The 22,605-nt window shown below is 39.2% G+C and overlaps 1 protein-coding gene across 5 annotated transcripts in view; it reads left to right on the forward strand.

Moving 5' to 3' along the window:
- The window catches only part of PHKB (phosphorylase kinase regulatory subunit beta), a 224,228-nt gene that overhangs the window by 158,982 nt on the left and 42,641 nt on the right, over window positions 1-22,605 (forward strand). For all 5 annotated transcript variants that reach the window (XM_007992231.3, XM_007992276.3, XM_007992243.3 and 2 more), the window contains 3 exons: window positions 16,411-16,466; window positions 16,971-17,064; window positions 22,375-22,458. In XM_007992231.3, coding sequence (XP_007990422.1) covers window positions 16,411-16,466; window positions 16,971-17,064; window positions 22,375-22,458 — 234 coding nt within the window. The remainder of the gene's footprint in view (window positions 1-16,410; window positions 16,467-16,970; window positions 17,065-22,374; window positions 22,459-22,605) is intronic.

Consider the following 22,605-nt stretch of genomic DNA (forward strand, 5'->3'; position numbering starts at 1 on the left):
ATAGATCTCAGCTAAAAACGTATATAGTACACTTGGTCTCTCATTTTTCAAATTAATGAGAAAGAGGGAGTTTCATGCTTTCTCCTCTAAAAATACAGATGCATACAGTTTTACATGAATTACTTTCTTAAAGATCAAAGAACACTGCGTATATATGTAATAAATTTTTATTTTTAAGGAAGTAATATAGTATAGTGGCTTTGCATCTCATACAGGCCTAGCTATAAAACCTGTCTCTTCCACTTATTAACTGTGTGACCTTGGACAATTAATCTTTCTAAGCCCCTCTTTTGTCATATTTTAAATGGGAATAATGATCCCTAAATCAGGGTTGTGTTTATGATGAAATGATAGTATCTGTAAACTTCTTAACCAAATGTCTGACACATTATGCAAGCTAAATAAATAATATTGCTGTTTTTTATTTCAATAATTTATTATATAAGTAATATTTCTTTCTCATTAAAGAGTTGAGAAAAAATCCTAAAAAGTCTGGAGGAAAACATTATATTTTCAGCGTTTTGGATATATTTTTTAGACTGTATTCAACTTAGAAAGAAATTAAATGTTTAGTATTTAACCTGTTAGATTTCTTTTATCCCTTTGTGTATCTCTGATTAAGACTATCACTGTATAGACAGAAGCCATTGTTTTAATGGCTTTTGAACTTGGTTTTTTGTTTTTTGGGTTTTTTTTTTTTTTAATTTGGTTCCATTAAAAAATTAGCTCCATATATTGACAGTTTTGATTTTTGTTTTGTTTTGTTTTTCTTAAGACGGAGTCTTGCTCTTGTTGCCCAGGCTGGAGTGCAATGGCACAATCTTGGATCACTGGAGCCTCTGCCTCCTGGGTTCATGCGATTCTCCTGCCTCAGCTTCCTGAGTAGCTGGGATTACAGGCACCCACCACCACTCCTGGCTGATTTTTTTTTTTTTTTTGTATTTTTAGTAGAGACGAAGTTTCACCATGTTGGCCAGGCAGGTCTTGAACTTTTGATCTCAAGTGATCAAGTGATCACCTCGGCCTCCCAAAGTATTGGGATTACAGGCGTGAGCCACTGCGCCCAACCTGACAGTTTTGATTTGTTATAGACACAGCTTAATTGCTTATTTCCTCTTCTCAGATTACATTATTCTGTTGTATCCTATACTTCTTAAGAATGGTGTTGAATTAGAAATATCAGAATATAATGCCTAAGAAACCTGCCTTTTGAAAATGATTTTCAGAAGCTCAATGAAGGCTACATATTCATATAATTCATATAATTTTTTTATATTTTCATGAATAATTTTCGTAAACTTTATGAATCTTCATGAGTTTTGAGCAAATATTTATATTTTAATGTTCTCCTCATTTATTTCTGTGAGCATCTTTATTGTTTCCCCAACCTTATTTAAAAACATCTTTTATGGGAGCCTGTGTTTTGTAGGACCAACTGATTTATGAAGATGAATTGAGAGGGACACTGTAACATGGTCAGGTATCTGGACACTGATTATGGCTCCTAATCATATCATTAATCAGAAGAAACTATGAATTCAGCCCAAGAATATGAATTTAGTATGGCAACAAAGAATGAATAACCCTATGGAGCAGAACATGAGCCCTTCCTTGTCAAAATTGTGCAAAGTGGGAGATGGAGCTTTAATTTCTCAGAAGGGTTTATAAAAATAAAATTAAAATTAGGCTAATGGATTCTAATACATGCTAAGATCATTGCCTCTAATTACAATTGGATCTCTTCCTCTGAATCCCAGAAGACTAAGATAAACCTCCATCCCCAGGCATTAACTCACCCAGCTTTTTTCCCTCTCCCTTCAGCTGTTCCAGTTGATATTCATTCTTTCCTCTATATTTTGTACCTTTTTCTCTACTTCTTTCCCTGACTGTATTTAAGTGCTCCGCAGCTATTCACCTCTCTCAAGGGCCTGTCTTACTTCCCTTCTTTCCTTCCCTTTCAGGCAGCTTAGAAAAATGCTTGCACCATCTTCATGTCCTCAATTCTCAGTCACTCCTTGTAATGCACAGTCTGGCTTCTTACACTGCCATTCTACAAAAACCACATGCAACGGGTTGTTAATCTCCTCCTAATTGATAACTCCAGTGATCTCTTTTCAGATGCCCGTCTATTTGACTTCAAAGACATTCAGCACAATTGAACACTCCTTCCTCCTTTAAACACTGTAAAAGCATAGAAGTAATCTTTGATTCCTCTCTGCCTGCCTCACCTCTTCTCTTCTAAATCCAGTCCTGTCAGAATTCTGTTTTCTAAATAGTCCCCAAATGTTTTCCCTAGCTCCCTCTTCCCACCTCTTCACTTCACTATAGTCCAGGTCACCATAATCTCTCAACTGCAGGCTCCAACTAATCTCGATATGTATACTCTGCCCCGTGTAAGTCATCTCTATATGGCAGCAAGAGAGCCACCATCATGTGAGTTAATATGTATGTAAAGTGCTTAGGCAGGGCCTGGCCCATATAAGTACCATATATGTGTTTATTACCATTGTTGTAGACATGTAGATTATATTGAGTCTTTTCCTTGTTTGAAACCCTTTTAATAGATTTTCATTCCACTTAGATGAAAGCCAAATGCCTTGTTGCCTGTAGGGCCCTGTGGGGCCTTAGGTGTCTCCACCCTTATCTCTTGTCACTCTTTTGCTTGCCTATTATGCTCCAGACACACTGGTCTCCTCTAAGTTTCTCCAGCACTTCAGGCTCTCTCCTTCTCAGGGCCTTTGCACACTTTTGCTTCTGCCCGAAGTGCCTGTTACCAGACCTTAGCACACTCCTTTTTGTCTCTAAGTCTCAGATTTAATGACACCCTCTAAGAGAGTTATTTTCTGACCATCAATCTAAAGTAGCCTCTATCTTTAGTCACTCTAATATATTACCCTTTACTTTTATTATGTTTATTTATATAAATTTAATCATCTCTCTCACTGAAATGTAAGTTTAATTAGAGGATTTTATTGTCTTAATGACACATAGTAAATGATAACTATTAACTGAATCAGTTCATTAATGGCAAGTTTTTATCTTCCAGAACAGCTCAGATACCTTTTCTATAAAGTCCTTGTCAATTCCCTGAGGCTAAGTTGGATGCTCCCTCTCTTGCCCTCAAAGTGCCCATTAAGAGCATCGTATTTAATATCCTATTGAACTCCATATGTAGTTGTCTTCTGTCTTACATGGTGAGTTCATAAAGAATAGAGAAAATGTTTCATTCATCTTTCTGCCATGCTAGTGCTTACTGAGTCTGGATGCATGAAAAAATTAGCAAACTCTCAAAGGTTTCTCGCTAGCAGAAACCTTTCTAGTGTACAAATTGTAGTGTTGGATTATCTCATTGATATAGAAAACCCTTATGTTTACTTGCAAAGAGTGATGGTAGAGTATCTCCTCTGCAGTTGGGTCCCCTGTGTGAATCCGCACTAGAAACAGTTTGGCCTCAACTCAGTGAAGATGGCTCTGCGGTGCTAAAGGCTCGGTGGATTCTAGAGTCTGCTGGGTGCCTCTGTAGTTGTTGGGTTTGACCCAGTGATGACAAATCTTGCCTCAAGTTGGCCCTTGCATTATCTTTCCAGCCCAGTCTTTTTGTCATTCAGATGATTGTCAAGTGCCAAAAGGAAAGTAGAGCAGGTTTTCGTGCCCTTCCCCTCCAGGGCCTCTCTTCTTAGGTAGCTTTCACACTGTAGTAACTTCTCATATGGCCTTTGTATTCATTTCCACTCCTAAGTGGAATGGTGCACTTGGCAATTCTCTAGTGAACTGAAAAGTTTATGGTACAGCCGGTAAGATGCAGCAGCCTGACTTAGCGAAGAGAACTCTAGACCAAGTCAGTCCAGAAACAGATTCTGCTTCTGGATCTGCCACTAACTTGCAAAAGGACCTGGGCTATTTCCCCTCTGTGGGCCTCAGTCTTCTCATCCATCAAGTGGATTACTGATTTTATCAAGGAAAGCCAATTTTCAGATAAAATCTTAAGTAGATTTTCAGCATATAAAATAGTTGTGCTGCTCTGGCTGAAATGGAGTCCTGCCACTAGTCTCTCTCATAGACCCCTCCTACAGCCAAATGATAGAAATGCCCCCCCTCCCATCTCTGACATTTTCAACTCAAATCCCAGGGAACAGATCCCATTGGTACAAGCACCCAAAGGAGAAAAATTAAAAACACATTGGTTTACTGGACTTGCTTCTTTTTCCCCCATGTTTCTAAAACCTGATTTCTTATGGTTTACAACTGGGGACCTTTCTTTGCTTATAACCTACCACCTGAGGTGTTTCTAAATGACCAAAAAACCTGAGAGTTAAATGCCTAGATTCTTGGCATCTATTCTTCCCTTTCTGCCTCTTCCTGCTCTGTTTCACCCTCATCTTACTCATCTTTCCTGCTGTTGATCTTTCCTGTTGTGTTTCTATGAGCTTCTCATCATTTGTTCTTCCCCTTTGTCATGATTAAAGCTATGAGAACACCATAGGTCAGAGTTTCTCCACCTGGGTTTATGTGGCCATTTTGGCATTGTTTCTAGGCAGTAAGCAAGACTGTTAGCACTGTCATTTCCTTAAGATAAAAATATAGAAAGACCAGTTACAGCAAGTACTTAGGAAGGGGTGAAAACAGTTTTACAAATCAGTTCGTTGTGACAAAGTGTTCGGTATTCTCTTCCACTATAATCGCAGTCATTGAAAGAACTGCTGTCAAAAAGCATTGCCTGATTTATTCATTTCGGTGTTTGAAACTCTGTGTTTGAGGTCTGGGAATACTTTTAAAAATTCATTTGTTTTCCTCTTAAATAGAAAGCTTATGTAATCACTAATCCAATATATAAATACACAGGGCCTAAAGGACCATTTTCTCCCAGGCCAAGTTGACTCTTGAGTCAAGTTTAGCTTTTTAACCATGCTTGATGTTGTTATTCCTCTGATATTTCTACTTAAGTTTCCTCTGCTTTCCTATTAATTTTCACATGTTGCTGCTTTGGCTTGGTTGGAAATGTCAGAATAAGATGCCAGTGTGTCTCAGTCAGGACATGGCTGTGCTCAAACTGCTGTAGCCTGTTACTTGGCTCCTATGGGAAAAATACTGGGGGTGCAGTGTTTCCAGTTGGAATTGAGATGTATAAAGCATCTGCCTGATATCTTCAGCTAATGAGGTTTTGCTGAAAAATGAGTGTAATGAAAAAATGCTGGATGTTGGCAGGACCTACTGATGAAGTCTAATGAGCATAAATGAGTGTTCTGTAAGGCCCCAAAGCAGAGGCATAGAATGTTTCAAATACACTGCCCTTGAGGCAAGACTAGCCTTGGAGGACCCATTTATTTGTTGGCTCCTTTTTCTTTCCTTCTCTCCCTCCTCCCTTGCCTTTCTTTCAATAAAAGACCTATGTAAGCCAGACACAGTAGATTATTTTATGCAATATAGGGCATATTAAAAATAAAACTACTTAGACCAGGGCTCAATACAATTGCAAAAATAAGAATTATGAGCTTTACATGCTATGTGATTTAATAGAAAAGGCAGTCATTTTTGTATTTGCTTGTCAAGAACTAAAGAACTATATTCTATCAAAAAGCAGATAAGGCCTGTAATCGCAGCACTTTGGGAGGCTGAGTTGGGCAGATCACCTGAGGTCAGGAGTTCAAGACCTGCCTGACCAACATGGTAAAACCTTGTCTCTACTAAAAATACAAAAATTAGCCAGGCATGGTGGCACGTGCCTGTAATCCCAGCTACTCAGGAGGCTGAGGCATGAGAATCGCTTGAATCTGGGAGGCAGAGGTTGCAGTGAGCTGAGATTTTGCTACTGCACTCCAGCCTGGGCAACAGAGGTAAAACTGTCGCCAAAAAAAAAAAAAAAAAAAAAAAAAGCAGATAAGAAAATAGGTGTTTTGTAAACAATGCTTGGAATTGAGTTTTCTTAAAACCTGATCTCAGGTGGCTGAAGAAGAGACTGTTGGTGGAATTTTGCAGACTCTGCTCCCCATGAATGTTACATGTTCCTGCACCCATGTTATTGTTAATTTATGCATCAACTTGTCTGGACCACAGGCTGCCCAGCTATTTGGTCAAACACTACTCCGAGTGTTCCTGTGATAGTGCTTCTGGATGAAATTAACATTTAAATCAGTAGACTGAGTAAAGCTTATTTCCCTCCGTAATGGGAGTGGGCCTCATCCAATCAGCTAAAAGTCTGAAAAGAACAAGGCTGACCCTCCACTGAGGAAAAGGAGGATTCTGCCTGCGAGACGGCCTTCAGGCTGGGACATGGGCTTTTTTCCTGTCTTTGAAGTTGAACTGAAACATCAGCTATTCCTGGGTCTGAGCCTGCCAGTCTTCAGACTGGAATGACACTGTCTGCCTTCCTGGGTTTAGGCCTTCAGACTCAGACTGGAACTAAACCGTCAACTCTCCTGGGTCTCCAGATTACCAGCTCACCTGTATATCCTGAGACTTGCCTGCCTTCGTAATTGTGTGAGCCAATCCATATGACAAATCTCTTTCTTCTTCTTCCTTTCTCTCTCTCCTGTTTCTCTAGAGATCTCTGCCTACTATAGCAAGCAGCACATAATCTGTGAAATACATACTGTGACATGTGCCATATTGACTTCAGACCTGGACATACGTGTGGTCAGGTTAAACTCTTATCACTGACTAGATGTGTGACCTTTGACAAATTATTTAACCACTCTCCACCTCAGTTTCCTCATCTTTACAATGGGAGTTCTTGTGAGAATACACAACAAAGCTCTTGAGTAACGTGTGGCACATAGCAAACTGTCAAGATGTATTAATTCCTTAACATTCCAAACCAGACTGCAAAACAACTGTAACCAAGAACATAATGAGATAATTCTTTTTTTTTTTTTTATTGTACTTTAAGTTCTGGGATACATGTGCAGAATGTGCAGGTTTGTTACATTGGTATACATGTGCCATGGTGGTTTGCTGCACCCATCAACCCATCGTCTACATTAGGTATTTCTCCCAGTGCTATCCCTCCCCTAGCCTCCCACCCCCCGAAAGGCCCCAGTGTGTGATGTTCCCCTCCCTGTGTCCATTTGTTCTCATTGTTCAACTCCCACTTATGAACGAAAACATGCAGTTTTTGGTTTTCTGTTCTTCTGTTAGTTTGCTGAGAATGGTGGTTTCCAGCTTCATCCATGTCCCTGCGAGGGACATGAACTGATCCTTTTTTATGGCTGCATAGTATTCCATGGTGTATATGTGCCACATTTTCTTTATCTGGTCCATCACTGATGGGCATTTGGGTTGGTTCCAAGTCTTTGCTATTGTGAACAATTCCACAATTAGTTCAACCAGTGTGGAAGACAGTGTGGCAATTCCTCAAGGATCTAGAACAAGAAATACCATTTGACCCAGCAATCCCATGAGATAACTCTTATCTACAAGCTGTCATGTATTTCCACATGTTGTAAATGGACATCTGTGCTTCTTTCTTTGTTACCCTCCTAGAAAAGACTCAGACACTTCTCACTGCCCCCTCCCCAAACCCAAACCTACTGACTTTTTCTTATAACAGTCATCTGGTTACCCATATAATCCAGTGGTAGCAATGCCTCTGAATGATTTAGTTTGAGTGCTTATTCTACTCTCATAAGCAAAATTAAAACTTGATATTTAATGGTGCCACTATATAACCATAACCATTTCCAGAGATTTTAGTGTAAAAGGTTGACTAGCCTTAATTGATTAAAACGGTGTAAAGATGACATTAATATATATGGTACATCTACAGAATGGAATACCAAGCAGAGTGAAAATGAGGACGTGTTCTATGTGTTAATAAATGAAAAGAGTTCCATGATATATAATTATTAACTAGAAAAAGGTGCTGAGAGTAACTTTTGTGTAGAAATGTAAGAAAATAAGAATATATATTTGCATTTGCTGTTGTAGGCATGAGGAAAGTGTAGAGCAAGACATAAATAATCATAGCAGTGACTGGTTGTTTGATGGAGGGGAACTGTGGGGATGAAGGCCCCAGATGGGAATGACATGTCACTGAAAACTTTTTCATAATTGTTAAATTTTTGAACCTTATGAATGAATTATCTATTGAAAAAATTAAATTAGAAAAAAAGAACAAGGAAAAGGAACACTATTAGGGCACATTCACATTAAGTTTTCTCTGTGTGCCCTTTGAAAGTTAGATTACAGTGTTTTATTTATAGCCCCCAGCTGCAGATCTCCTAGCTTTACTACTTTGACCTGATTGGAGTAATTTTAAAACTAGAATCTAGACAGGTAGACTTGCAGTGTCTTAATTACTGTAGTTTTAAATTTTGAGCATGATGAGTTGCAATATTAATATAGTTAGTGCCCAGCTTATAGAGAAGTTATACTATAAAAGTTCCTTTTCCACTGTACACTTAAAAATGGTTAAGACGTTAAATTTAGGTTATGTGGGGGTTTTATTACAATGAAAAAATGTTAGAAAAACACAATCTGACTTTATAGAAATGAAAAATTTGAATGAGACTGTTTCTCACTACAGGGTTTTGGTCCTCAGTCATATTGTTACTCTGACGTGTACACTCTTTTATAGTGTATATAAATGTGTACATTTTACTGATTATTTTCTTTTGTTAAAAATATCCTTGTTTACATTTGCAAACATTTGTTGGGTATTCTCAAGGGAATATTTGTGTATTGCTAATGAATGTAACCAGCAATACTAAAAAAAAAATGTTCTTCCTCCAGACCATCAAATGAATAACAATTGCTTTTCTTTTAGTATGAGGTATTGCCTACATCCTAAGTGAGAAAATTAAGCATGAGGGGCCCCTGTAGTTTCACAGACCACTCATAGACATTCTAAAAGCTAAATAACACTTTCAAAGGCATGGCATGAGGTGGTCCAAGACTCGTGCAAAGTGTCTCATACAGGCAGTGCCAGCTATTTCTAGTAGGGACAAAAGATATTTGGATACCCTGATGTTTGGGGGAGTTTGGGAGGAGACTAGGTTAAAAGAGTGAGTCAAGATCTGCATAGATAAAAGAATGGAGAGAGCAGTCCAAATGTAAAGGGACAGTGGACAGAAACGTGAGATGGACATGAGTGAACTGTTTTTTGATGGAGTGCTCTAAAACAGATGGGAGACCAACAGGAAACAGTAGGTCATCCCTGAGTTGTAAAAGTCCTCGAGAAGTTTGGGCTTTATTTGGGAAACATTAGTTTTGGGGTACAGTGGTAATATCCTAAATATTGCATAACTATATCTGTTTACTAACTCTTCTCTCTTCCCTTTCTTCATGCATTCGAGAAATATTTTTTGACCACCTCCTTTGTGCAAATCATTGATACAAGAAAATGAACCTGACCATAAAGCGCAGACAACGGGCAAAGGCAGGTGTGGAGCAGAAAGCTGAGGAAGCCTATTGCAGTGACCCAGGGTTGTGATTATGTTACTGGCATTGATAGATGGCTAATATTTTTTGGACACTTACTTTATGCCAGTGTTAAATGCTTATATATTATGTATTATTCTCATAAACCTAGGAAATAGATATTTTTATTATTCCCAATTTATAGATGAGGAAACCGAGGCTTATTGAGGTTAAGTGACATAGTGAGTCACACAGCAAATAATAGTGTAAGTATCATTGTGTAACAGATCAAAGTTTGCAAATATTTTACTTGCCCTCTTTTGTTTGATCCTCTCCTTTTGTGGTAGGCACTGTAAATATTTTTCCCATTTTACATATAAGCAAAGAATTGAGAAACTTGCCCTGGCAGTCATTCATCAAATACTAAGGATGACTACTATGTTCCATGCGTGGGGAGGTGGCAGTAGACCAGCTAGATCAAGTTCCCTGCTCTCAGGGAGTTACTTTCTGAAGGGAATGAATAACAATAAATGATATAATTTCTGTATCAGACAGGTACTATGAGGCAGACAAAATAAGGTAAAAAGTGGTAGACTGGGGTTGGAGATGCCTGAGGAGAACAACTTTGGCCATGGTGGAGAGAGGAGCCCTGTGTGGCAAGGATGATGGTTGAGACCTGTATGACCAGAGAGCATTTGTTCTGCAACCTGTAGGAGAAAACATACCAGACAGCTGTAACCAGTGCACTTGATGGGAACATAGTTGGCATGTTCAAGGGACAGAGAGGACCCAGGGTGGCTAAAACATGGTGAAGAAGAGAAGAGAGAATAAGAAAGAAGAGGCAAGCATGCCAGAGCTAGATTATGGAGGGCCTCTTGGGCCTGATAAGCAGTTTTGTTCTCATTCTACAGGAAGTTACTGGAGAGTTTTAGGCAGAGTGTGCATATGCATGTGCATGTGTGGGTGGGGTGTAGTAGTAGTGAGATGATCTGATTTACACTTTTTAATTACTGTTTTCAGGATGGACTGCTGTGAATGGGTGGAATGGGGTTTAAGACTGAGGTAAGTAGACAAGTTAGTTGACCAAGTAAAAGATCATGGTTACTTTAAGTAGGGTGGTATTAGCAGTGAAGAAGGAGAGAAGCAGTATGTTTGAGACATATTTTGGAGGTAGAGCCAATGTGATGACTTGGTGAATTAGCAGCACGTCACAGAGGCAGACAGTATACTATAATGGATAAGAAGTAGATTGGATTGCACATGTTTGAATCTCCATGTGGCCACTTAATAGCTGTATATATTAGCTTATGATGTTGGGTAAGTTTTTTAACCACTCTTTGCCTCAGTTTTCTCATCAGTAGATGAGAATAATTATAGTAACCTACCTAATAGGGATGTTTAAGAGTATATAATTTAATATAGCCACCTGATTCTCAATAAGTGTTCTCAGTTTTGGTCGTTGTTTTGTTTTGGTTTTTTTGCTGTTATTGGTTATGGGTTTTGAAGGAAAAAGGAATTTAGGATGACTTACACATTTTTTGGCCAGAGCAAATGAGCTCATAATATGGGGCCTGATAGAGATAAGGAGTGCTTTGGGAGTTAGTAGATTTAAGGATGGAGATCAGGTCAATTTTGTCCACAGTAATCTAAGGCACCCATCAGATGAGCAGGATCATTGCTAGAGGAAGTGACAAGATAGGACTTGTATGTAGATCTTTCAATCTAAAGTCTGCCTTCTTTCTGCTCTTTGAGAGGCAGGATAAGTGAGTGATTATGAACACAGAATCTGCAGTCAGACTGCCTGAGTCTGAATTCTAGCTCTGCTAGGTCTGTGTCCTTGGATAAATTGCTTAAACTTTCTGTGCCTCAGTTTTAAACCTGTAAAATGGGATAATAGTTTGATAAAGCACCGAAACAGTTCCTGGCATATGGAGTATAGTTATGTAAAGTGTTCGCTGTTGTTGCCACTTTTAAATCCTGAACATTGCTATGGAAATGCAAAGAAAACAACATTTAAGATACTATGCGAAGGAAGGATTCACAGGATTCTGGTGACTAATTGCAGATGGAGGTTACGTAAAAGAGAGGCATCAAAGATGATTCTGAGGTTCTGAGCTAGAGTGACCCATTGAATGAGGATTAAAGAATAAGAACCTGTTTGGGATGGAGGTGGGGTTGATGATGAGGAGTCGAGTTTTAGATCTATTAACTTTGGAAATAGCCAAGAGAAAATGTCTGGAAAACAGTTTAAAATGTGGGAACTAGAACTTAAGAGAAAGGTCAAGACTAGAAATATAAACATGGAAACATCTGCTTATAATAGCGGCGGCAACCTGTCTAGAGCAGCCACTGCAGGGACACCAGCTACAGTGTGGCCAGGGCTGCACACTCCATGGAGCCAGAGGGGGCCGGGAGCAGGCAGGAGCCCCACTCCCTACTGAGTTGGTGGGGTAGGAGCCCCATGCTCTCAGGTGCAGCTGCAGCTGTCCAGCCGCAGATCCAGACCCAGGCATCCTTGTACTCATGGGGGCTCAGAAGTGCCTGCTCCCGTTCCCTGGCCTCTCCCCACACCCAGCACCTGCTGCAGTATGGAACAAAGTTGTGACTGAGCCTGGGTGCTGATGCAACACAGCTGGGTGTGCACACGCTCAGGGCAGCATTGACATGCCAACCCTCTGCTGCCTCAGCCCCCTCTGGGCTTTGAGCACAGAAGGGAGGCTGGTGGGGCTAAGGGCAGCTTGTCGTGGGCCTGCAGGTACCCCTTGGCACAAACAGCCTGGGCACCCTGGACAGCATGTTGATGATGGCAGGAAGCAAACAGGCTCCTGGGCAGCAGGCGTGGCAGGTCCCTGGTGAAACCCCACCTTCAAACCAGGGATTACCTGAAGCCTGAGGGCTAGTTTGCCACCCCTGGGTGGAGTCTGCAGCCCAGAGTGAGAACTTGTGCTTTTTCCAAGCCCACCCATGGCCACCCATGGACCAATCAGCATGCACTTCCTCCCTTCTGAGCCCATAAAAACCCCCAGACTCAGCCAGACGTAGGGACTACCAGCTGCAGGAAAGAGCTACCCACTTCAGGTCTTCAGGTCTACTTGACTCATTGGGATGACCTGCATGCAGAAAGGAGCTACCCACGTTGGGTCTACTGAGAGCTATTCTGTCACTCAATAAAGCTCCTTTCTGCCTTGCTCACCCTCTAGTTGTCTGTGTACCTCATTCTTCCTGGACATGGGACAAGAACTTGGGACTCACCAAATGGCAGGACTGAAAGAGCTGTAACACAAACAAGGCTGAAACATGCACCGCTCCCCTCTGCCCGGCTCACCACATTGCTCACCCACATACCCCTCACTACCCCACGCCTGGCTCACTCTTGGCAAGTGTGGGATCCAGGCTGGTAGTGCAAGCTGAGCACAGCCTACCAGGCCACATGGGTGGAACGAGCCCAGTTGGTGTGGACCATATTCAAGTAGAAGGCTCCACTGGCCACAGAGGTTTCTGGCTGGCAAAGTGACACCCCAAGGATCCTATGACACTTAGAGATAATAGCTTAAAGCTACTAGAGTGGATGAGATTTGAGAAAGAGAATGAATAGAATGAATATGTGACCATAGACTTGTGTTAGGATTATATATCTCCAAAGACAGGGCAGGATAGATTGTAGAGGGCAGAAGTTCAGAGGCAAGAAAGGTAAGGACATAGTTATAGTCTTATGTTTGAGAAATGAAAGGAAAAAAAATGGGTAGTAGCTAAGTGTCTTAGTTTGTTCAGGTTGCTATAACAAAATACCATAAACTGGGTAGCATATCAACATCAGAAATTTATTTCTCGCAGTTCTAAAAGCTGGGTGATCCAAGACCACGGTGCTGGTAGATCTGGTGTGGGCCTGCTCTCTGGTTCATAAATGGTGCCTTCTCCCTGTGTCCTCACATGATGGAAAGGGTGCAGGGCCTGTTTTGTAAGAATACCAGTCATGCTCATGAGGGTTCTGCCCTCATGACCTAATTACCTCCCAAAGCAGCCCTCTCCATTCCCCAGCCCCTTATCCCTTGCCAATACCATCACCTTGGGGGTTAAATTTTCAACCTGAATTTCAAGAGGAACATACAATTCAGACCATAGCATTAAAGAAGGTGTTAAGTCACCTGAGGATGTCTTTAAAAAGACGTTCAGAATCATTTGGGGAAGAACTAGCCATATAAAAAAATAGGATGATGGATAATCCAAATGTCTTAGAATGGTGGAAGCCAATGGGATCTAGGGCAACATAGGCATTATAGCAAATCTAGACGAGGAGGGCAGCAGCTGTCCAAGGATAGGTGTGAAGATAACAATAAGCAAATGTGCAACTACAGCAAGAATTAGTGCCCTTTATTGAGTGTTTTTGTGTGAAATACTGTGCTTAGCACTTTGTTCTTTCCCTAAATCTTCAGCAGTTTTCTGAGATAGGGACAATTATTATATTCTCTGTAGAAATGAAAAATTGGAAACCATTTAAATGTCCATCAACATAAACATTTTAAAAATAAAGTATGGTATATCCACAGAATGTCATGTCCTGCAGTCACTTTTTTTTTTAATGAGGTAGATCTGCCAAAGAAAGATACCAGTAAAATACTTCTATGTGATAGTAAACACGTGTGTGAAAACTTATCTGTTATCCGTCTCTCCTAGTAGACTGAACTCCTCAAGGAGAGATATTGGATCATATTCATATTCTAACATGGAGTCTTGTGGATTACTGTCCTCTTGGTCAGTTGAATGAGTCAACAAATGTCTGTAAAATGAAGATTACTAGTACCACACAGGGCTTGAGTATGTGTATATATGTGTGTGTGTGTGTGTGTGTGTGTGTGTGTGTGTGTGTGTGTGTGTGTGTTTGTCTGTGACCTATGAGCAGAAAGTATTACAATATTATTAGGAAAAATGCCATTCAGAAAAGAAGGTATTAATTACTATTAGGAAATTGTCAAAGAGACTTCATGGGTTTTGAACAACAGTGGTGGTGGTTTGCTGGATGCAGTGGCTCACACCTCTAATCCCAACACTTTGGGAGGTCGATGTGGGCAGATCGCTTGAGCCCAGGAGTTCAGGAACAGCCTTGGCAATATGGTGAAATCTGTCTCTAAAAAATATATATAAAAATTAGTCAGGTGTGGTGGTGCTCACCTGTAGTCCCAGCTACTTGCGAGGCTGAGGCAGGAGGATCACCTGAGCCCAGGAGGTCTAGGCTGCAGTGAGCCAGGATCACACCACTACAATCCAGCCTGGGCAACAGAGTGAAAACCTGTCTGAAACAAACAAACAAACAAAGAAACCAATGGTGGTGGTTTGAGGAAAATGGTAAAAACAGAACAGATGGTTTCAACTTTGGCAGTGAAAGGAAGAGTTTAGGAGTGGGGCTGTCCGAGTTGAATTCTTTCTCTCAGTGGTGAATGGGGCAAAGGGTCCCATTTGGGCTGCAGTTCTAAGTCCAAGCTCATTGTGGTAGATGGTTTGTGAACCAGACTATCTGAAATGCTTAGTTTTTACAATGAAAGAGCTCTTCAGCTCTCTAATAGTCCCCTAACTAGATGCTCAGTATGATTCAACATGTATAGTGACCATTTTAGATCTGAGTACTCTGTTACACAAGTGGAAACAATATCCTAGACAGACCTATGATTCAAAAAGAAGATTCCAGTTTGCCAATTACAATCTATAAGTTGCCTTATTTATTGTTATTGAAATATCATCTGTATTCTAGTATGTTTTCATTTGCTTTTTATTTAAGAATCCCATAACTGTCCTGAAGATTGTACATAATGGCCTATTCTAAGGTTACTCTTCCTTTTGAAGCAGTAAATACTAGATCTCATCCAAGAGAAAGAGAGCTTAATTTTTTCATTTGTTGTTAGAAATCTTGATGAGGCTTTGAAAACTTAAGTTTTTTCTCATCCTTTTGAGAAACATTTAATTGTAAGGTCTTTATCAAGTAAAAACAGAATTTATAAAATTTTAAATGGGTATTTGTTTTTGTTGGATTGTTGAATCACATTTTCTCTTACACATTCATTTAAATCAAATGAAAGTCTGCCTGAAATGGCACTTTCACGATGATTCTGGGAACCATCCCTTTGATTGTATGGTATTTACTGCTGATATATGTATGCCGGTGTTTCTTGCCTTCCATCATACATAAATTTCAGTGGCATATTGAATACCATAGAGAGGAACTGATTGATGATAAATCAAATGTTTTACAGCATATTATTGGGACTGTTGGATTCATTACTATAAAAGAGTTATGTTTGATCAGTATTTTCAGAGCTCCCTAATACTACAATTTATTGGTGCTTCTTAATATTCTCTGTTAATTATATATAGGTTCCAAAATTGGGTTCAATTTAACATGTATAATACATGTTATAGTGAATCTTTATCACACAAAAAATGAGTAGCAAATATCCAACACTACCTTTGATTAGAACTATTAAGTCCAACAGCTTGTATTTAATGAACATAATGTTAATTACATAGTCAACTGGGTAGTTCATGATCTATTATAAGAATTATCTATTAGAATAAAGCTATTTAGATGTAGAAGGTGCCAAAGGAAAATTGGCTAACAAGAAAGGGAATAACCTTATATGTGGTTAAGATGTCAGATGAACAATTTTAACTCACGGTCCTTTTCTTTTTTTACAGAGAATACATAAATTGGGTTTTTATTTTTAGTTCCTCCTCTTCCCTTTAGAGTTAAATGATGGAAAATGACTCTCGGTCCCCAAACTACTCTTATGCATCATTCAAAATAGCCCTGACAGGCTAGCCCCTGTGGTAGTGATGAGGTTTACGGCTTTCCATTCCTTGGTGTTCCATTACTCTGTCTACACCATCAAATTGATTAGTAGGCAGTGGCGAGCAAGGAAAGAAAGGTGGCCGCTGAGAGCCAGCTAGTGCCCATCATTTTAATGAACTGCTTAGAGATGGTTAATATTGTCCTTGATTCTCATTGTAGTTGATGATGACCAGATCTTTTAAAATGTTTTCCCCCTCCCTTATTCTACATTACAGGGCCCACTGGAAAATGATTTGGTAGTTCATGTGGCGCTTATAGCAGAAAGCCAAAGGTATGAAATCCAAGTGGGTGGTGTGTTTTTTTGTGGGGAGGGAAGGGGAAATGATTGCTTTATGTTTACAATATTGAGTATGGTAGAAGAGATTAACTTCAGAAACTCCTTTACAGGCTTTCAGGGATATCATTAATGTCACTTTAAATGGCCAACATATTATTCTTTTCATGTTTAAAAATAATTTTGTTTTAGTTGTGAATATTAAAGACTGTGACCAGTGCCAGTGTTGCCTGGGTTGTAGTTTTGAGAAATTCGTGCAAACACATGGGATTACCAAAATCAGTGCTTACCCTCCCTGCCAGCCCCTCATGTTTCCATCTGATGCTTTGTGGAGGATCCATAAGGGCCTCTGAAGTCTAGTGCAGATGGCAAATTGCTAATACTAACAAATTAATAATGCCCTTCAAGTTAACATGTTCCCTTTTATCCTCCTCCTTCACTGCTTCCTAAACTGTAAATGTGTTTTCTAAAAACATCTCTTTTTTTCCCTATGATCTTTAGACTTCAAGTTTTTCTGAACACATATGGTATTCAAACTCAAACTCCTCAACAAGTAGAACCCATTCAGATATGGCCTCAGCAAGAGCTTGTGAAAGTAAGTGATTCTGCCTTTTACTTTCCTTACTTTGTAGAGGTACTAGAGCTTGATGGCTGGACTTAGTTTACAGACAAGTCGCACAGTGGAAATCTGATTCTGATATAGGACCAGTAATCCAAAAGCTTCTAATTAAATTGAGAAGTCCACTTTAGTGGACATTGTTACTAAAAAAACTTTGCACTCTGTGTGTGTGTGTATACATTATGTTTATACACACATAATGTATGTTGATTTCTACTTCTTTCTGAACTCTATTACTAACCTAGGATGAGCAGTTAAACAACAAGTTAGTCTTAATTTTAATAGAAATAAAATTATTCTTATATTTTGATTTGATTTTTTTCTCTTTTATCAAAATGTATTTTTACATTTTGATTTGATTTTTTCCTTTTATCTTTGATTTTTTTGTCTTTGATTATCAAAAAATATTTAGATGTGAGAAGGTTTGTTTAAAAGAAAACCTTCTCATACCTAAATATTTTTGATATTTACTACTTTCCTTTTTTGTCTTGCCTTCCTGTTTGGTGTCTGAAGTAATTTCAGCCCCTTTGGTTTGCTGGGTCTCAAAGCAATTATAAAGTAAAAGTAACATCTGTATGTATCATTGATGTAGTTCCATACGTATTTGGGATGGAATTAAAAGGTAACGTTTGAGGCCTTTTGCATGCACTGCTCTGTAGATGGATCTGTTATTGCCTATGCTTGTGAATATTCTTGCTCATTAGAGACAGGATATTGTTGACTCCCACCGACTACTTATTTATAAACTGCCATTTTTATTTAGTAATTGTTAAAAACAACATAAGAACAAACTGCTCAGTGTGTAGTAGAAGTCTTTATAACAGTATATCTCAAGAGGACATGATTAAGTTTATTAGCTTAACATAAATGGTTGTAGTCAAAGTCTTGTTGCTATGACACAAAAATGAAGGCTTAGAGAAGAAAGGTACATATTACATGGGAAAATGCAGGACTCTGGTATCAGGGCTGGATCTTGACATTAGGCAACACAAACCAGAACCTGGGTGTCAGGTCGCCAAGAGCACCAGCTCTTGGAGAGTCCTTACACCTTCTCTAATAAATTTAACCACCGCCACCCTGCCAAGAGATAAAGCAGAAAATACAAGGATCCCTAGAGTAGGTAACAATTTAAACTCGTACCCAGATGTACATAATGTTACAAGGCAAGGATTGGAAGCAACATGGAAGGAGAGGGAAGGATGCCAAAATCTAAGGCTCCCACGCTGTGCTCTTAGTATTTAGCTGCAGGCTGTCGGCTACTAATACACTTTTATGCTCTCCTGCTGAAAGCTCTAGAGAACGCCAACAAAGCTTATTCTTTGATAAACATACTCTTAAAACAAATTAACCCAAATCTGTTTTTTCTAGTCTAATTAATATTAGCAACTTATTTTAATAGTAGGTGAGTTTATATCCTACCAGACAACATGCAATCAAGATTTAAAAGGCTAACATGGAGAGCAAATAACTTGAATGTGATATTCATTCATTCAGCAACAAACACATGCTATATGCAGAGCACTGTGTAGGACACTCAGATGAAATGACTTTGTCCCTGTTCTCAGTGACCTCTGAGTTTACTGGTTTGACAGAAAAAAACAGTGAATTACAGTTCACTTTGGTAACTGTTATAATAGATGTTCATACAAAGTGCTTGTGGAATCAGAGGCAGTAGAAGGCCTTCTGTTACAGAGCAAGTGAAGACTTAAAACAGTTCCTGGCTTATTTTATATCTTGTTTTAAAGATGGTGTTAACAAACGACTTGCAATTTTGGTGTCGTGTGGCTAAAAAGACAGACTTGTGAGCAAGAGCCGACCTTCCTGTGCGTGTGTTGAGATGGAAGATTGTTTTTTGGTTGTAGCTGTAGCGTCTGTGTTCCTAAGTAGCTACTCTTTGGAATTCATCCTCTAAGATATATTGCCTAGTATTCTGCTCCTTATAAGTCTGCCTTTACCAAGTAAAGGTGTTCCCTCAAATCTTAGCTGATGCACATATTCTTATGCTAGCGGTTGCTCCCTTTCTTCTGAGAAGCCACTCCCTCCTCTCTTCAGCCCACTGAAGAGAATGTGAAGACAGACAGCTGAGAGCAGGGTTTTTACACGGCATGTGGTTAATATTCATGATGTGATGACTGCAGTGTGATTTGCTTCATGGGGATCGGAATACAGAAATCTGCTCTGTGGTACAGACCTAGTATGAAGTACTTCTGTATTTCTGGATAGTTTGGCCACTACTATGTCTTTCGGTGCACTAAATGTTATGAATGTGTACAACATGGGGGCAGTGTTATATGCACCCTGGAATGTGGGGAGCACTAAATAGTCACAGACCTGCCATACCATGGTTCAGAAAGTTAAGGAGAATCCTTTTACTGTAACAAAGAGTAGTATTTAAAGGAAACCCACCTAGATCAACACATTTTACTATACATTTATTTCTGAAAATTTGAAACTATTAATATATGAGGTAAAGGGGGCTGCATCTAGTGTTATGTGCTGTGGTTTCAGTGCAGCTATCAACATAATGCTTATAAAGCACCGTTTCTGGCCAGTTGACTTTGTCTAAAATCACTGCTATTCCAGAATCAATATTCACAGCACGTGTGGCTCAGGAGAATATTCAGTTGCTCCCTCATTCATCTATCAAGTATTTCCTGAGCACCAGCTACATACTAGGCACAGTGCCAACTTGGGCTGCTGTTCTACAGGAATGTACAAGTCGAAAGGAGAAAGAGATACAAACCCAACTCTCACATAGATGTGTGCACTATGTCAGTGAACAGAGAGCTCTGGCAACACCACTAATTTTGTATACAATGAAGTTATTATGTGAAATCGGTCCAAATCACAATCACTAGATTGTGTAGAGATAGTTGGTTTAATTTTCCATTTAGGAAAATATCGGTTAGATTTATTTCTCTCATTAAATGTAAAAATGCAGACAGATCAAAAATTGAAAACTTTTAAAATTATTCAAATATAAAAGCACTAGAATAAAAAATAGGAGAATATGTTTTAGCTGTTGGGAGGGGAAGTCCATTTTTAGAATGATACCAATGCCAAAAAGCCATTGAGGAAATGATTGACAAATACTGTATAACTAAATATAGCAAACAGCCTGACATATCAAAGGTGCTTGTGAAATTTCCTAGTAGAAAAATGTTTATATTGAAATACCACATGTTGAAATGAGATTCCACCTACTGTGCAGTCATTCTCACATTTCATAACAACACTGAAGAGGAGCAAACTGGGCAAAGTATTTGATTTAAGGGGCAATACTCTTAATATACCAAGATTTCTTAAAACAAAAAAGGATGCCAAATTCCCCCATAGAAAAGGGAACAAATGAAAAAAGTTACAAAACATACAAATAGTCATTAAATATATTAGAAAATACTAAACCACAAAATATTTTAATATAGTAGTTTAAAAGAAAAAACAAAATATTATTTTGACCCAAGAAGGTGGCAAGGCCTGTACACAGTTAATACCAGTATAAATTGGTACATTATTTCTAGAAGGTGACCCACCTCACATTATATTTCAAAGAGAATGTATTCTCTTTGATCCAGCAAGTCTAGAAAATTATCCTGCAGATATAATGACACACTGTCCAAAGATGTTTATTGAATTATTTTTAAAATAACAAAAAAAATGGGAGCTGCCTTTATCAGGAGATAGGAGTTAAAAAAGGTAAAGGGGCTTCTTGATTAGATTAAGTGCTCAGCTCTGACACTGATTAACTCTTAATTCATTCCAAGACTGTTTTTAACTTTCTAGAAATTCTAGAAGTTTCTGTTCCACTGTGTCACCCTTCCCTATTTTGTAATACTTCTGCAGACTTTTCCCCCTCAGTTTTTATTTATTTATGTATTTATTTTTGAGATGGAGTTTCACTCTCGTTGCCCAGACTGGAGTGCAGTGGCGCCATCTCGGTTCACTGCAACCTCTGCCTCCTGGGTTCAGGCAATTCTTCTGCCTCAGCCTCCCAAGTAGCTAGGATTATAGGCGTGTGCTACCACGCCCAGCTAATTTTTGTATTATTAGTAGAGACTGGGTTTCACCATGTCAGCCAGGCAGGTCTTGAACTCCTGACCTCAGGTGATCCACCCGCCTTGGCCTCCCAAAGTGCTGGGATTACAGGCATGAGCCACTGTAGCCAGCTTTCCCCCTCAATTTTAATATTTCTTCAGTCATTTCAACATAGAAATGTACAGAAAAAGTATAGACTCATTTTAACATCTTTTTTGTTTGTTTGTTTGTTTGTTTGTTTGAGACAGAGTCTTGCTCTGTCGCCCAGGCTGGAGTGCAGTGGCACGAACTCGGCTCACTGCAAGCTGCACCTCCTGGGTTCGCGCCATTCTCCTGCCTCAGCCTCCCTAGTAGCTGGGACTACTAGGCACCCGCCGCCATGCCTGGCTAATTTTTTGTATTTTTAGTAGAGACGGGTTTCACCATGTTAGCCAGGATGGTCTCGATCTCCTGACCTCGTGATTTGCCCACCTCAGCCTCCCAAAATGCTGGGATTACAGGTGCTAGCCACCACACCTGGCCCATTTTAACATCTTGAAACTGGAATACCACAATATTAAGTTTAAAAAATGGGACACAGAATATATGTTATATGAACCCATTTATGGAAATATACACACATATTGACATGTGTATAATATGAGTATATATTTATTGATGTACTTTTAAGAGTCTTTAACCCTATCTATACTCTTGGTGCCCCTTAGGGATCATACAATAAACTATACTCCTTTCAGCATATACCAGAGAAATAGTTGTTGCAAAAGGGATTGTGAAAATAAACAGGAACATTCACTTTGAGTGTATGGTTTGAATATTTCATAAAATGTATATAATCAGAAAAAAATCAATGAAGACATTTTCATTTTGGTGGGAAATACTTGAAGGTGGAAATTTAGTAGGAGATTATGGGCCTAGTTTTAAAAGTGTTAAACAATTAGATTTTTTTTAATGATACAGGAAGCCTTAGCCTCTTTGTGTTCTTTTACGAATCAGAGCCATGCACGTTGTACATTTCCAAATTTAAGAATGTTGCTAAGTAGATATGCAAAAGTTTTGCTCTCAAATCTCTCAGTAATCCAAAATCTAAGCTAACATCTTTGGCTAGCTTGTCTTCCTACAAGTTTTTGGATTAGGGTTCCCTAGCTTCTTTCTCTCTGGAAAGATAAAAAATTAACAGGGCAATACTCAGGGGCAAGAAAGTGACATGGATTCTTACCTGACTCTAACTTACAAACTTGTGTCTTACAGGCTTATTTCCACCTGGGTATCAACGAAAAGTTAGGACTCTCCGGAAGGCCAGATAGGCCCATTGGCTGCCTCGGTACATCAAAGGTACTCATGAAATGTCCTCAAAAAGTAGTTTTTGGATTCTAATACCACATACTGAAATGGTGTTTGACCTGCTATGCATCCTTTTTCATTTTCATTATGTACTCAGACTACTTATCTGAAGTATTATTTTCTGCTAGTAAATCTTAT

This window comes from Chlorocebus sabaeus, chromosome 5, assembly GCF_047675955.1.
Source record: "Chlorocebus sabaeus isolate Y175 chromosome 5, mChlSab1.0.hap1, whole genome shotgun sequence".
Classification (NCBI taxonomy): Eukaryota; Metazoa; Chordata; class Mammalia; order Primates; family Cercopithecidae; genus Chlorocebus; species Chlorocebus sabaeus.